Below are 14,902 nucleotides of genomic sequence, written 5' to 3'. Positions count from 1 at the left end.
AACTGTCAGGATGTATTTTAACTCAGACCACGCATTAGTATGTTAGTTTAAGCTGTATTTGAAGTAGCTGGACATAGGTTCTTCTGTCTCGTGATTCAAGTCGCAAAGCATAATGGTTAGTCGGTAGGAGACAAGTATGAGTTGTTAATCATAATAAACAATGTTATCATCACAGTGAGTGAGTGAGAATGGTTTCACCCCGCTTTTGGTAATATCCTGGCCACATATTATTTACACACGTGGAGGACATAATGTAGGTTCGGCATGACCAACACTTTAGCCAAACGAGTACCCCACCAAATTACAGTTCGGCTGGCCATTGCTGTACCAGGTATTGTTTGTTTGTCAACCGACTTGAGTTGCCTGCCGCAATTTCAGCCAGGAGAATCTGTGTTTGTTCGAACATATTAACAGGCACAAAGTTACATCATGTCGTTTATTTTTATTTTCTATCACAATCTCCTAAGTAATCAAATACATTAATTTGTACACATCCAAACTAACCGCAGACTTATTTCGTCGTTATCGTTCGTTTCGCGATCCCAAATGAATAAAATCGTTTGTAACCAACTGAATCTTCATCTATAGCCAATCGAAATTTATCGGTAATTTGAAACTTCTCGTAAGCCAAAGACGAACGAGGAAGAAGTCTGAACCAATCACAATCATCTGGTAAAATCCAACGAAGGAGAGTTATCCAATAGTCACGAATCAACACAATTTGTCACAGCGTCTAATGCATTAGCTATAAATGCAAGTAAAATGGCAGTTGTCTTGCTCAGCACTAGGTGATGCGCTAAGTTCTACAGAATAACTTAAAATCAGTCTTAGACCGTTAATACAATCTATGTACACTTGACCTTGGAGTCGTCCAGGAACACCTGCCCAGAGGGTTCAGTCTCATGTAAGTAAATATATACACCCAACATGTCACGGATAGTAATCCACACGTCTTCGAAGTGTTCATTATTAAAAGGCCAGATTGAAATATGGAGAATACATCTGCTTGCACAGGTAAGTATCCGGTTCATGAACATCACTTTGTACATTCCGATTTGGGCACACTTAGTACACAGAGATATATATTATACATCCACAGAATATCGTTCCACGTGTATCCTTCACATCAATGTGTATTCAAACCACCGGTTTTCTTCACCAATACGGTGATTCCATAAAATATATCCTTTGGAGCAAGCTCACACACAGTAATATCCAATCTTGGCAAGAATCTCACAACGCTTAAGTCGCCACATTCATATCCGGTCTCGGGCTAAAACCTCCGTTCAATTTCAGGGGTTGGGTTTTGTCTTTCTTCACCAAATTCAAAGGTTCATCCCTTCTTGGAATTTTAAAAAGTCCAGATTCGTCAAGGGTGGCTTTGCTCAGGTCGTAGGCACCATGACCGTTTGTGAAATGTCCGTTCATATTTGGCATTGATAACTTCTTTGGTTCTGCCTGTTTGCGACCAACAGAGTGGGTCTTTCTGACCTCGGTTTTGCCATTTTCGATGCTTTTCTTGGGTTCAATAGTCTGATGTTTCTTCGGGTCTGCTGGCCTCTTTGTTTCTGCTTGTTTCTTGTTGTCATTCCGCACATCATTCAACATCTTCTTCACATCTGTCGGCGGTTTCTTCACCTCAATAGTGGTTTTCTTTGGTTCAATTCTCCGAAGTTCGGTCTGGGGTTTCTTGCCATCCGCTTGCTTCTTAACCTCATTAGCAAGTTTCTTAACATCAGAAGGCTTTCTCACTTCCTGTAGTGGTTTTTTCACCTCCGTGGAAGTTTTCTTCGCTTCTTGAATACTCTTTTTGGCATCATGGGAGCCCTTTTTAGCGTCAGTGACTGTCTTTTTCGTTTCTGGACCTGGTTTCTTGTTCTCCGTTTGTTTTTTGGGTTCAGATTCTTTGGTGGTTGATTGCGAAACAACTTTCACTATATCTGCCTGACATTTAGACACAGTTGTTTTCACAGAGTCTTTCTCTTTGGAATTGGTGAGAACCTTTCCTTTCGGTTCCACGATGATTTTAGGACAGGGTGGATCTTTCGCTTTGGGACATGGGGTGTCTTTAGCTTTAGGACAGGGTGGGTCATTTGATTTGGGACAGGTTATTTCTTTCCCCTTGTCTTCGGAAGTGTCTTTTTCTGTTTGTACCGTTGGTACGTTCAACATTGTTGTTGCGGTCACAATTTCGTTGTCGTTGTCGTTGATCGTCTTGGCGGTTTTGGTGGGCACGTGGCAGCAGGATTCGGCTTCTTCTAACATAGCTTGGTCGTGCAGTCTTTTCAGTTTACGCTCATATATGGTGTAGTATAACCTCATCGGGCCTCTCTGCAACAAACAAAACCAACTTAATGTTATACGGCATATATGCATGGTACTAGTACATTAGTCTTTTAGATACGGGGGCTGGTAGGAATCCATTGCAGATGGATGCTATGCTATGATATTCGTTCGAGACGAATATGACGATTTGGCGAACACAAAGCGTAGCGTGGCTCTTCGTGTCCCTATTGGGTATGTAGGTGTTCATGTTATCAACAACTGGTATGTCGGATAAAGACCGGATGATATGTCTGTGACAGTGAGTGAGTTTAGTTTTACGCCGCTTTTAACAATATTCCAGAAATGGGCTTCACACATTGTACCCATGTGGGGAATCGAACCGGGGCCATCGGCGTGACGAGCGAACGCTTTAACCACTTGCCTACCTCACCACCCCTGCTAACAACAGATAAAACAATTAATTATTTGCACCTACGTACATTATTTCCTCATGTTGGGGTTACATCACAGGTGTATAAATGTTGAAGTAATTTCTTATCGAATGGATCATTGTTCAGAATTCGACTACATAGGATATGATATGGTCTATCCTGATACACTTTTACGCCAAATTCGAGATATAGAATTCAGTCACACAAGCACATGCTGCTGAATGAGTTCAAATATCTCTTCAAGTAAGAGACCCGTGAAGGTCCGGGTTAGACTATTGATCTTCAGTAACCCATGCTTGTCGTAAGAGGCGACTAATGAGATCGGGTGGTCAGGCTCGCTGACTTGGTTGACAAACGTCATCGGTTCCCAATTGCGCAGATCGATGCTCATGCTGTTGATCACTGGATTGTCTGGTCCAGACTCGATTATTTACAGACCGCCGCCATATAGCTGGAATATTGCTGAGTGCGGCGTAAAACTCACAATCTCACTCACTTCAAGTAAGAATTTATACATCACACATAAAAGGTCTACCAGCTTTTGCGCAATGCCTTCTCACACAATTCATCAAGACTACTGATTACAGGAATCGAACACGATCTCCCTCCAATACAACAGCCATAACTATTCCGAATGAGATGAAAAATCAATACGTGGATGCGGTAATAGAAGACGTTTTTCATTTCAGGAAGAATAGACCTTGAGTCTGCCGCGCTGCTGTCGGCGAACACAATACGCATGTAGGAACATTGATGGAGTAAGGTTTGTTTGCTTGCTGGTGGTGAATGCCGTATTCACGTATATACAGCAATGTGACGCTGGTCCAGATGTTACAATCCAGTGATTAACATCGATCTGGGATAGGCTGACAGGCATCAACCAAGTCAGCGAGCCTGACCACCCGATCAACTAAGTCGCCTCTTCCGAGAAGCGTGGGTTCGAAGGAGCAGTTGTAACCCGGATCTCCACGGGTGGGTGGAGGATGTTACACGCCTAAACTACAGTCAGTGAGTGAGTTTAGTTTTACGCCGCTTTTAACAATATTCCAGCAATATCACGGCGGGGAACACCAGAAATGGGCTTCACACATTGTACCCATGTGGGGATTCGAACCCGGGTCTGCGGCGTGACGAGCCAACGCTTTAACCACTAGCCTTCCCCACAGCCCCTTTTGGGTTAATAAATATACATATATACATGTGTGCGTGCGTGCGTGTGTGAGTGTAAATGCGTGCGCGCATCGTTCTTACGTAACTTCTACGCAAATAGATATCGACCCACGGAATTTCCTTTAAGAAGTACATTTGTATATATAAAGGTAGCGTGGACATAAGTACATACGCACAATACATTTTGTTTCCTGATATATACCAGAGTGATATGTGATATATATGATATACGTACCCGCCTCCATGTGTATATATATGCAATATCCATCAAGGTGTAATATTCCCGTAGGGCTTCGTCTGTGTGGAAAATGTCGATCTGAAACAGAAGCAAGACTGGATTATAGCGACATAGGGTAGTGTTACATTTTCCGGCGTCCCTGTTCCATAGTGTACAGGCTGGTTCAGCACACGGCGGTTTGTTTAGTAAACATGTTCAACGACGGACCAGGCAGTTTCAACAAGCTTACAGGAGGGGCCAGTTTAACAGAGGAGTGAGTGAGTGAGTGAGTGGCGTGGGTTCACACGCTTTGACGACATTTCGGGACAGATGTGGTCAAGGTCAACACTTTGGTAGAACCTTCACAACAAACTCTAATCGACACAACAAGGGTTAAAATCGGGGGAATTGAGCAACAAACGACAAACGACATCTGCTATCTACCAAAATGTATTAATACATTATTCAATGGATTCGTAACAAAATATTCAAACTGCCTGACATTTGCGTTTATGTTTCTACATCGGATTATTTCGGAAGAAATCGAATATTCAAGATGTTAGCAAGTGTTGGAAAATTTAACAAGGAATATGAGCACGCATGATCTGATAACGACGTTAGTGACCACACCGAAACGTCGCTTATATTAATGATAAAAAGTTGTATATCCACAGGACTCTCCCCGTTGTTCACACCGACTTCCAGATGCCACTCAAAGGAGTTAAGTTAAAACTGTTTCTCGTGATTTCTTCTCGTCAACTCTAAACAGTGTAGGAGAGAATCGTTGAATCTCACATATTAAAGATGGATTTGCTCCATCGGGGCTGCATATTTGTACTACACTGCCCTCATTACGTAATTCGGATTTGAACGAGATAAACTATACCAGTCAGCTGTAACTAGGTCAGGAGTAAGATAAACACAATTGTCACTGTCGGGGCAGTTCGTCAGTGTGTAACAGTTGAACTAGTCTGTCTCACAGTCCCTGAACCACATTAATTTCCCTACTGCCAAGCCCTCTCTACAGTGCTAAAGCCCTAAATAAAGCAAGTCTAGATTTCCTCAGGTTCTGAATCTCTGGTCTCCCTAGGGCTCCTTTTCAATTTAAATGGGCTTGTTTGTTACCATCAAAATTATATATATTCAAAGACTAAGCATTAGTCTACAGTTGAACTACCCACACCGTGTAGGTCCCTGGACGTGGTAGGCATTAGAATACCATCAAATGCAATGGTTTTGAGATGATTTTGTCGAGAATTTTATAAAACAATCACAGAATTGTTACAAAGCATACGGTTTTGAGCGGGCCATGTGTCTACAGCAGCGTTTAAATTATTTAAAGCACGCATGTATTGACATAAAAAAATATCCTATACATTAACATTTTTTCCTTTCCGAAATTTTTAAATGCTAATTATGTGAATGTTATTTAATTCCACACACGGCAATATTAAATCCGCGTTAATAACCACGCCATGTGCCGACTGTGACTGACGCGACCCGTAACATTGGAACATGAATTGACGCAATGAGCCGATTCACAGAACCTGAATGCCCCATCCTCGTTTTAGTTGGCTCCGCGACAAGCGGTCTTACCGTCAAATCTCACTGTATCTGAGTTTTTGTCAGTCATTACAGTACAGCGTTATGTTTTAGCTACAAAACCGTAATCAATACAATACAAATATTTATATTTAAAATACAAATATTTATCGGATTTGAAGGAACATTATTCATCCTATTTTGGTTTGAAGTAACAATACATAGAAATTCAAAATATGTCTTGTCTGGGTAAAAACGGTACTGCAAATAGGAATATAAATTTAAACTTGTAGCGGTATTTGACAAACGCACCTTGGTATACGTTCTAACATGAATATAACACGAGCATATGACGCTATCACAAAGCACGATTACGTCATCGTGACGTCGACGTCATTAGGTTACACCAATACTGGACGAGTGAGGTTGGTATATCGAGACTTGAGCGGTTCTGCCGTTATATCACGGCGTGTCTCGGTTGATAATAAATGAAAAGATGTTTATACAAAATAGGGCATATACGTAAACCTGGTTAGACAGCGGTACAAATGTGTGGCACCGTTGATAACACGTGTGAAGTGTCAGTGCACTTCTTTCAATAAATATTGTTCGAAATAGTGATAATTCCGCTGTTTTTAGAAAATTATACGGATCGAAAAACGAATATTCATTTTGCATTAAAATCATATCAACTGTAAATATACCACATTAACATTCAAGGTCAAATCTAGGATCGGCAGATAAATAAAATAGTCCGCGTGTTTTTTTATTATTATGTTCGGTTGAGGATGAGGACAGTATTGTAATTCCATCGATTGTTTTCATTCAACAAATATATCACGTTTCACATGTTGATACAACATGGCTTGATGTAACTTCTTTAAGTGGCATATAGAAGCTGGTATGATGAAAAGGAACACGTTTTATGGATAGACAGACAGATTTTGATCATTTGCTTGATAACGGCGTTAGGATCTACACGGACACGTCGCTTCTTTTGCAATAAAGAAGTTGTCTATCCATAAAAAGGTGTTACTCATGAATTTTATGTAGACATATTCGTGTTAATTTTGCAAATTTTGGTAATAGTGAGTGAGTGAGTGAGTTTAGTTTTGCGCCGCACTCAGCAATATTCCAGCTATATGGCGGCGGTCTGTAAATAATCGAGTCTGGACCAGACAATCCAGTGATCAACAGCATGAGCATCGATCTGCGCAATTGGGAACCGATGACATGTGCCAACCAAGTCAGCGAGCCTGACCACCCGATCCCGTTAGTCACTCGCCTCTTACGACAAGCATGGGTTACTGAAGACCAATTCTAACCCGGGACCTTCACGGGTCTTTGGTAATATAATTCAATTGAATTAAATAGACATCGCATATTTATGAACGAAATTCAACATTACGAACAGATAACTGTACCTGGTAGTTCAGTGGCAGGTCGTATTTAAGTCGGATGAATTTCTTCAGATGTGAGATTGTAACTGCGGCCGGACACTGTAGGTACCGGACGTCCCGATTCTGTAACAAGAAGTAATATCTGACAATTATCTTTGTAACTGCTTAAAACTTTCAGCACAGGAATCAGCAGACTTCATAACACATTGAAACAGGAGGTATCCTAGCAGTATTTCCTGTGAATGTCGCTACTTGTGCATCGTAACGTTAAGACAACAAAAACATGTGCTACAATCAAGAAAGTGTGCAAGATTTATCGTTTTGTCAGCAAAAATCTAGCAAAACCACAGCAAGGCACCCACAAATGGGTCAACACGGGGAATCAAACCTGAGTCTTCAGTGTGACGAGCGAACACTTTAAACACTGGGATGCACCACCGCCCCGAATTAAACTAGAACCGTAGATAACGTATTTCCATACATCGCCTGGTATGACCTGTTTTTAATGCTATTAAAAACAACAACATTCTACACAATATTCCATTCTTAAACAAAGAAAATACTTCAGACAATGAAGAAATATATACGAAAGAATAGTTTCAATATTTTCGAAAAACCAGCAAAATAAATAAGAAAAGACGCCGTTTTTACGCCGTTTCAGCCTCTCAGCAATATCAAAGCGAGAACACCACGAATTAGCTTCCCAAATTGAGCCCATGTGCATAACGAACACGATCGGCAACGCCGTCCCTAATTGACCGTGAAAGATTGCAGTTTGATTAAGTTCCAGCAAGGCTACGTTTTCTTCCGTTCTTTGCTCAGACCCTTCTGTCTCCCTACCTCTCCGTTCTTGGGGCTGGAGATTCCTTTCTTCAGATGCTCCTGCCTCATTCTCCGCAGTACTTCGGGATCAGGAATTCCTCTACAATAAACAAAGGGTTTCAATTTTCATTAGGGAACATTTGTGAGTTGTAATAACGTGTGTCGTAGTACTTCTTTGCATTCCCAAAATCTTTTTTTAAAGTTTTATTTTACGTTTCCGGCAGTCTCTGACGTTATATGCTGGGACCTGGAGAATTCTGACAGATTTGTAACAGAACAATTCAGCCGCATCCACCTATGAATGGACATTGTATAAATGTGGGACTGAACACAGGTTCGCAACGTGAAGATCGACCGCTTTGGCCACTGTGCCCCCATATAAGTGTGAATATGGTGACATATAATGTCAGTCACACACATACAATCAGTAGCAGATATATGGTGTTCAAAGGAAGCCTTGCGTCAAAGTACTGGCCTTAATCAGTAGACGTTATGTCCGATCGCCCATCTTGAACTCTACGTCAGCCAGCAGGTTGATGAAAACTGGTGAATGTTGTGTTAGCCATATTGCAGCCATACACCATATTCAGATGTAGCAAATATTCAGATGCAAGAAAGTCCTTATTTAACTCCCTTTCCTCTAAAATTAATAACTTTCTCAGACTTACTACCACTGAAAAATTTAACCTCCTTTTAGAAATAATGATCCAAATGGTATAGAAATATTTGCTACCACATGTACAACTTTAAACAAATATAGAAGATCTGATTGTCCACGGCCATTATTATTATTATTATTATTTTTATACACATTTGTATTATTTTATGTTTTGTTGCTCATCATATATATGTGATTCATTATATATCTTGTTTATGTAGTTTATAGAATACTGTCACTGTTTCTGTATGGAACGTTTGCACAATAAATATTTGATCTCTTGATCTCTTATCGCGGTTAACGGTAAAGTCGCGGCGGCCCAGTGGGTTAGATCGCGGATTTTGTGAGCTGGTGATTAGGTGTCTGACTCTGAAGGTAAGGGCTGGAATCCCGGACGGGACTCAGCCTAACAAATGTACTAGAATCAGTACCTTACTGTCATATGCAATACTAAATATAACATCGATACAATGAATACCTGAGTGCAAGACAATGGTCGGTTAAAACTCGGAGCCAAACAGGAATTTACCGGAAACCTTTATCTTACAAACTGCAATATGTCGCAAAAATCTATAGAAGTGTACATTTTAAGGAATTAATGCTGAAAATTTAAATTAAATTTCCAATAACTGTTTTATAAATATAGTAAATGAGTACGTCAGTCGTGGCGGAGAACTGTATTCATTGTCCTCAGTTTGAAACCATTTGATAACACAATGAAAGACTGCGATGCAGCCATATGTATCTCAGAATCCCACGGGGTACTTCTGGTGTATTATCTTCAACTATCTCCTGGGAATGACGATGGGTTCTTATCAAACGAACTGGCGCACCTTTGTGGCTTTACTATTTGATTGACAGAGAAGATCTTTTCTCGGCCATCATATCAGCTTGTCGGGACCTGCTTGGTTTATCGGGGAGCAATTCCCGGAGGAATCTACACCGATGGCGTTTAGACGGTTCGGTGTAATTATTGAATCAGGGTTCTGGCCGAGTCATGAATAAATTACCTGCTGTACGGGACGCTGAAGACAGCCGAAAAGATTGGAAAATATGATAAACAGTGGCTTAATGACAGCAATACGGGTTAGTCGGTGCAGGGAGGTGTATTTGAGGGGAGGGGCGAGAGGGGAGGGAGAAAGGAGGAGAAAGGAGGTGAAAGAGAGAGGTGAAGGGAGAGAGATTACGCGTAGGGCGAGGAGTTGTCAGTGACGGACATCGTACATCCCGTGGCCACTAACATCAACACAAGGATCATAACTGCAGAAAGAACTTGGATTCGAACTCACGACAGGCTGTTACATCTGACGTCAGTGATTTCACATCCAGTGACTTAAATCTACTCTTAATACGACACCATTTAATAACCCGGGGAAATTTCTCAACCTTCAACAAATCACTTCACTAATTGGGAACTTCCTTACGTTAACCGCGAAGGTTTCCACCAAACTATTTAATCATGTATTTTGTCTTTGACAAGTGAATGACGTAGGGACGGTGGAGTTAATGCTGTAATTGGACGCTTCCTACGGAGGAACCGGAAGCTCTTCTAGCGTCGGCTACATCAGGCAGTCGAGGATGTGGTAGATGCCGACCACGTATTGCCATCAAGGCGTTACATCATCGCTTAATCTAGCAGTTAATGAGTGTTTTTGACGAACACCGACTTTGAATGAAAAACACACGAACCGTAAACTGTAAATGCTAGAAATACTTGGAATGGAATCGTTTAACCAATTAAGAATATTCAGCACGAAGGGAGTGTGTGAGTGAGTGAGTCAAACGTCTTTTTTTTAAAATATTACTTTGGCATGTGTGTGGACAATCAATATGGTCTTCACATATACCGTGTGAAGAATCAACCTCGGGTCTTTGGCATGAGGAGCGAATGCTCTAACTGAAAGACTACCAGATGACTGTTTCTGCAACAACTGGATCAACCGAATCTTACAAAATCCTTCCCCACACAGATTCGTGTGATATAAACCTATATTTTCCTCAACTGGTCGACGAAATGTATATGTATGTCTAGAAAATATGTGACACGGAAATAAACTAATTTTCTTCTTCTTCTTCTTCCTAACTACCTGTCTACTTAACTAATCCCGGTAGAAATAATCCTCCCACATTTGCTCACGGACGTCGGTTTTTCTTCCTCTCTGTGGTCATCGTCAATACTTACTCTTGACAGTATGCCAGCGACATGCTGATGTTCTCGTCTGACGTATAGATGAAGCGTTCTGCCATCTCGTCCCCTCGGGCTTCGCTCGGGGCTTTAGGCGCGTCTGGGGAGGAGACAATATATAAAACATGAGCACCTGGTGTTACCTACAAAGCTTTGTTAATCAGGATATGACACCGCGTGGAGCCACAGGAATGGTTGAGAATGCTGGTGTTACAACACCAGGTATCTATCTGTTCATACGGCCACTCCGCTTGGTGTTGGAGGAAAGGGCACCGCATACCTTGCGTGAATCTCACGAGCAAGGTAAGCTGTTTGTTGTTGCATAGGCCATCAGCCATCACCTTCTGACATCATTACATCAACTGGGATACGACGGTATGCATCAACCAAGTGTTAGACTGACCAACCCGTTAGTATCCTCTTACAAGTATGGATACTAAAAGATCAAATCAACCCGGTATAGTCACGGGTACCTTTTCAACTCGAAAGTACGTGTTTGTTCCTATGAAAATATATTATTTATCATCAGACACAAAATACTAGTCTAGGTGACGTGAGGTGAAATTGGGTTTTACGTCGTGCTTGAGAATATTTCGCTCATATGACGACGTGCATGCGTGTGTATGTGTATGTGCGGCCGCTTGTACTAGCCCAGACTTAAGCTGTTTTTTATAGTGCTAGCCCACTGAGATACCATGCCGCAGTGAAGCATGAATACCCCACTCAGACACATTATACTGAAACCTTCTCAAGGGCAGTTGAGGAATTTCATGGTCTAAAGAAATTTATATATGTGTAAGTATTCACAATTATATGATTGCTTAAAAATAATTCAGGAGATAATTTCCCATTTTTTTCCTCCTCGAGATAACATTTTCCTGTGCGCCTTCTGAGGATGACGCCAGTGTACATAAGTTGTCAATGAAAGAAAAGTATCATTTTAATCCTGTTGCTTTCTTCATATAAAAGACATCCACAGTATTGATGACAGTTCTTGAAATCACCATCATGATGAATAAATTCTATGATCGCCATGTTTTCTCACCTTTGGCTGAATTTATGGCAAAGTATTCTCTCCTTCGCTTCATCTCGCCTGAAAAAGGAGGCCAATATAGTCAGATTATTTTCGTAGAATATCCAATCAGTCGCATGACGTATCAGCGGTCAGGGTCACGTAACAGGCCAATGTCTAACTGTCCAGACAGTAGCCCGGGTGATATAGCTATTTATCTTCTGAATGATAATAATAAGCTTATACAATGTACGTTATGAGTTAAGATAAAGATATGATCTACATATTACTGGACAAAAGTATCGCAAACAAAACCACGTTCATTAACGAGTTTTGTTTCTAGCCTATTTGGCTTGAGATATCTTTTCATGATTTCATGCTATACTTGTATAGTGACAACATCATTGAAATATTTAAAAATTAATAAAACAGAACGATATTTACCTTAACCTTACAAAATTACAGGTACACATTTTCTGCAGTGCTAAGCATATCAGGTTGTTTTACCCGGAATTAAAAAAATTATTCCATCATAACAGTATATTTGTTTGTTGTTCAGTCAGAAATATTCCAGGTTCAGGAAAGTAAACGATGGTGTACGTCCAAATTTAATCGCCTCGTGCGACCAGCAGATCAAATGGGGATCTATCCCGGCCCTCGAAATTTCAGTCTCCATGGATCCGCCTATACCACAACAGGGAGTGAGCAAGTGGGTATGGTTTTACGCCGCTTTTAGCAATATTCCAGCAATATCACGGCGGGGGACACCAGAAACGGGCTTCACATGATGTACCCATGTGGGGAATCGAACCCGGGTCTTCGGCGTGACGAGCGAACGCTTTAATCACTGGACTACCTCACTGCGCCGTACCAAGTGAGAATCGAACCTGGTCCTTACAATGATGAAAGAACGCTCCACCCTATAAACTACCCATCACCCGATGTAACCCTTCAACTTACCTTTGTACAGCCCCGGAACTAGCTTGTAGACCAGGTCTTGGAGAGTCTTATCGGCTCTGAAAGTACGTAAACTGATATAAAAGGAGGTGAGGAGATCTGTTTCAAATATCAACAACACCAACAGACACGAGTTATTCCTGATGGTGCCAGTCCAGTAATATATAATTGACATATATTTTGTCTGTACACACCCGACAGCTAATTCAAAACGTTGAAACAGTACGAATCAAATATCAGAATTGGAGTAAACAATTATTCTTAACAGATGGTGGTTAGGGGTGAGGGATGTTTTCGGTATGACGAACGCTGTTGTCGCTGCATGCCGTCCTTCCAACGCCATGGCAGCTATAGACTGCTTAATTAAATACTGTATTGGAAAACAAATTAAACATATACTAGTATTAATTGGATAATATAATACGCAGTTCCAACACACTGCTATAATTAAGTAATATGATATTTGAAAAGTAATGCAGCCATGTGCTCTCTTGTTTAAATAAGAAGCATGAAACGTGATCGAATTGATTTAATACATATATGGACGGGGTGTGCTCGCGTTGGGACAGAGGGATTGGCGAACTGTCTGTCATGTTAATACACTGCCCAAGTTTTAAAAGGTATAATCAAACATATGTTTTTGTGTAATACAGACTTGACTTTACGAGAATCAATTTTGTACGTCATGGAAAGATAAAAATATCCCTTTCAAAGAATTAAGTTTGTGTTGCGTGGCACGATAAAAGTATTCCTCTCAGAGTTGAAGTAGTATAGTTCGTCTTGGTTACAAAAGACCACTTGATTTCTTCAATATTTACTGCAGACAACACTCCCTTAATTCAATTTTGCTGACAGAGGTAATGTAATGTTACAAAGAACGAAACATTATTGTAATGTCCACTACCCTGATCGAGTTAATGCATCACACAGGCCCCGTGTGACGAGTCGTAGACTAATATCTTGTCGCCGAAGTACAGTTATGTATGAAGTTAAATGGAAATAATTATATAGAGAAACCATCACATATCTTAATTTGGGGATCTGAGGAGGGATGGGTGTACTCTGAGATGGGATGAGAGTGAAATAGGGGTCTGCTCATCAAATATACGCTCTGGGCCTACAAGGGAGACGAGAGCATTATGAGGCGCCAACACGCACGTGGACGCGTTGATCGTACATTAGTTACCGTTTTTTAACAAACGAAATACTTTTAATATAATATTCTGGATATGGAGCGATATTAACAACGTTAAGGGAATACTTTTGATCTGTCACAAAGAAGACATCGTTTTAGATGTCAAAATAACGAGTTTTTCATTCGTGACTGTGCGTGCGGATTACGGAAATAGACGAGTGGTGTTGAATGATTCCCGAAAGGTGCGACGGTGGCAATGACGTCGCCTAGTGGCTCAGTGTGATATTACAGGTATCTTCAGTCGGGGGCTTCACCTTTCGTCGCCTGGACCTGTGATTACCCGGAAGGTAATCAGACCATGAGACATGTGTCATGTCACACATGGTGCAGATGGGAGGCACTACATTCCCTATAAACACTTCAGTATTCGTCCGTATTTTCTCCACGTACGTCTGGTTTCATTACGAGTAGGCAAAAGCTGCATCCGCTATTACGAAGCGATATTGAGGATAAACTTTAACAATACTATACTTAAACGTGTTTGACGAAAAAAAGACAAAATATGTCAGATTTAATTCCCAGTTTAGACTTTTTCCGTGGTTTGGTGAACGATTGACTTGCGTTTGCATGTGTTCTTGATGGGTTCCAGGGTACAGCCACCTTTTTCGTCAACAGCTGTCGTTATCACAGTTAATCCTAAATATATGCTTAGTATATAATCGGGATCATACAATTGTCTCAGACCATAATAGACGATTATGAAAATGTGTTTTGTCGCTATTTGTGTTCAAGTAGGTCCGTGGTATCTACAATTGCGTCACTATACTTTCCGCTACTGTCTCGGACAATTACGCACAATACAGACAGACAGATAATTTATTAACGTCTCACTGCATGTACAATATATAAAAATTAGACAAACACCAGTAAAAGCACATGCACCATTCCTTATGGAATTATGAGACTAAATCTAAAATATATACAAGCTACTAAAAGTCATAGAAAAACGTTTGCGCTAAAAAAGAAAATTAAAGAATATAATGTCTATATACAATTTAACTGCTATACAGCAACCATCGCCTTCTAG

The 14,902-nt window shown here is 40.8% G+C and overlaps 1 protein-coding gene across 2 annotated transcripts in view; it reads right to left on the bottom strand.

Annotated features, from left to right (window-relative positions):
- Positions 1-422: 422 nt before the first annotated feature.
- Positions 423-14,902, bottom strand: part of LOC124279262 (polycomb group RING finger protein 2-like) — a 30,269-nt gene continuing 15,789 nt past the window's right edge. For both annotated transcript variants that reach the window (XM_046715078.1, XM_046715079.1), the window contains exons 4-10: positions 12,684-12,739; positions 11,757-11,804; positions 10,709-10,811; positions 7,887-7,968; positions 7,071-7,169; positions 4,123-4,203; positions 423-2,331 (exon numbers count right to left, since the gene is read on the bottom strand). In XM_046715078.1, the coding sequence (XP_046571034.1) occupies positions 1,243-2,331; positions 4,123-4,203; positions 7,071-7,169; positions 7,887-7,968; positions 10,709-10,811; positions 11,757-11,804; positions 12,684-12,739 (1,558 nt within the window). In that variant the 3' untranslated portion in view covers positions 423-1,242. The remainder of the gene's footprint in view (positions 2,332-4,122; positions 4,204-7,070; positions 7,170-7,886; positions 7,969-10,708; positions 10,812-11,756; positions 11,805-12,683; positions 12,740-14,902) is intronic.

This window comes from Haliotis rubra, unplaced genomic scaffold (genome assembly GCF_003918875.1).
Source record: "Haliotis rubra isolate DU_JTF1 unplaced genomic scaffold, ASM391887v1 Scf249, whole genome shotgun sequence".
NCBI classification, from domain to species: Eukaryota; Metazoa; Mollusca; class Gastropoda; order Lepetellida; family Haliotidae; genus Haliotis; species Haliotis rubra.
This window is presented reverse-complemented; position numbering and strand designations above follow the sequence as displayed.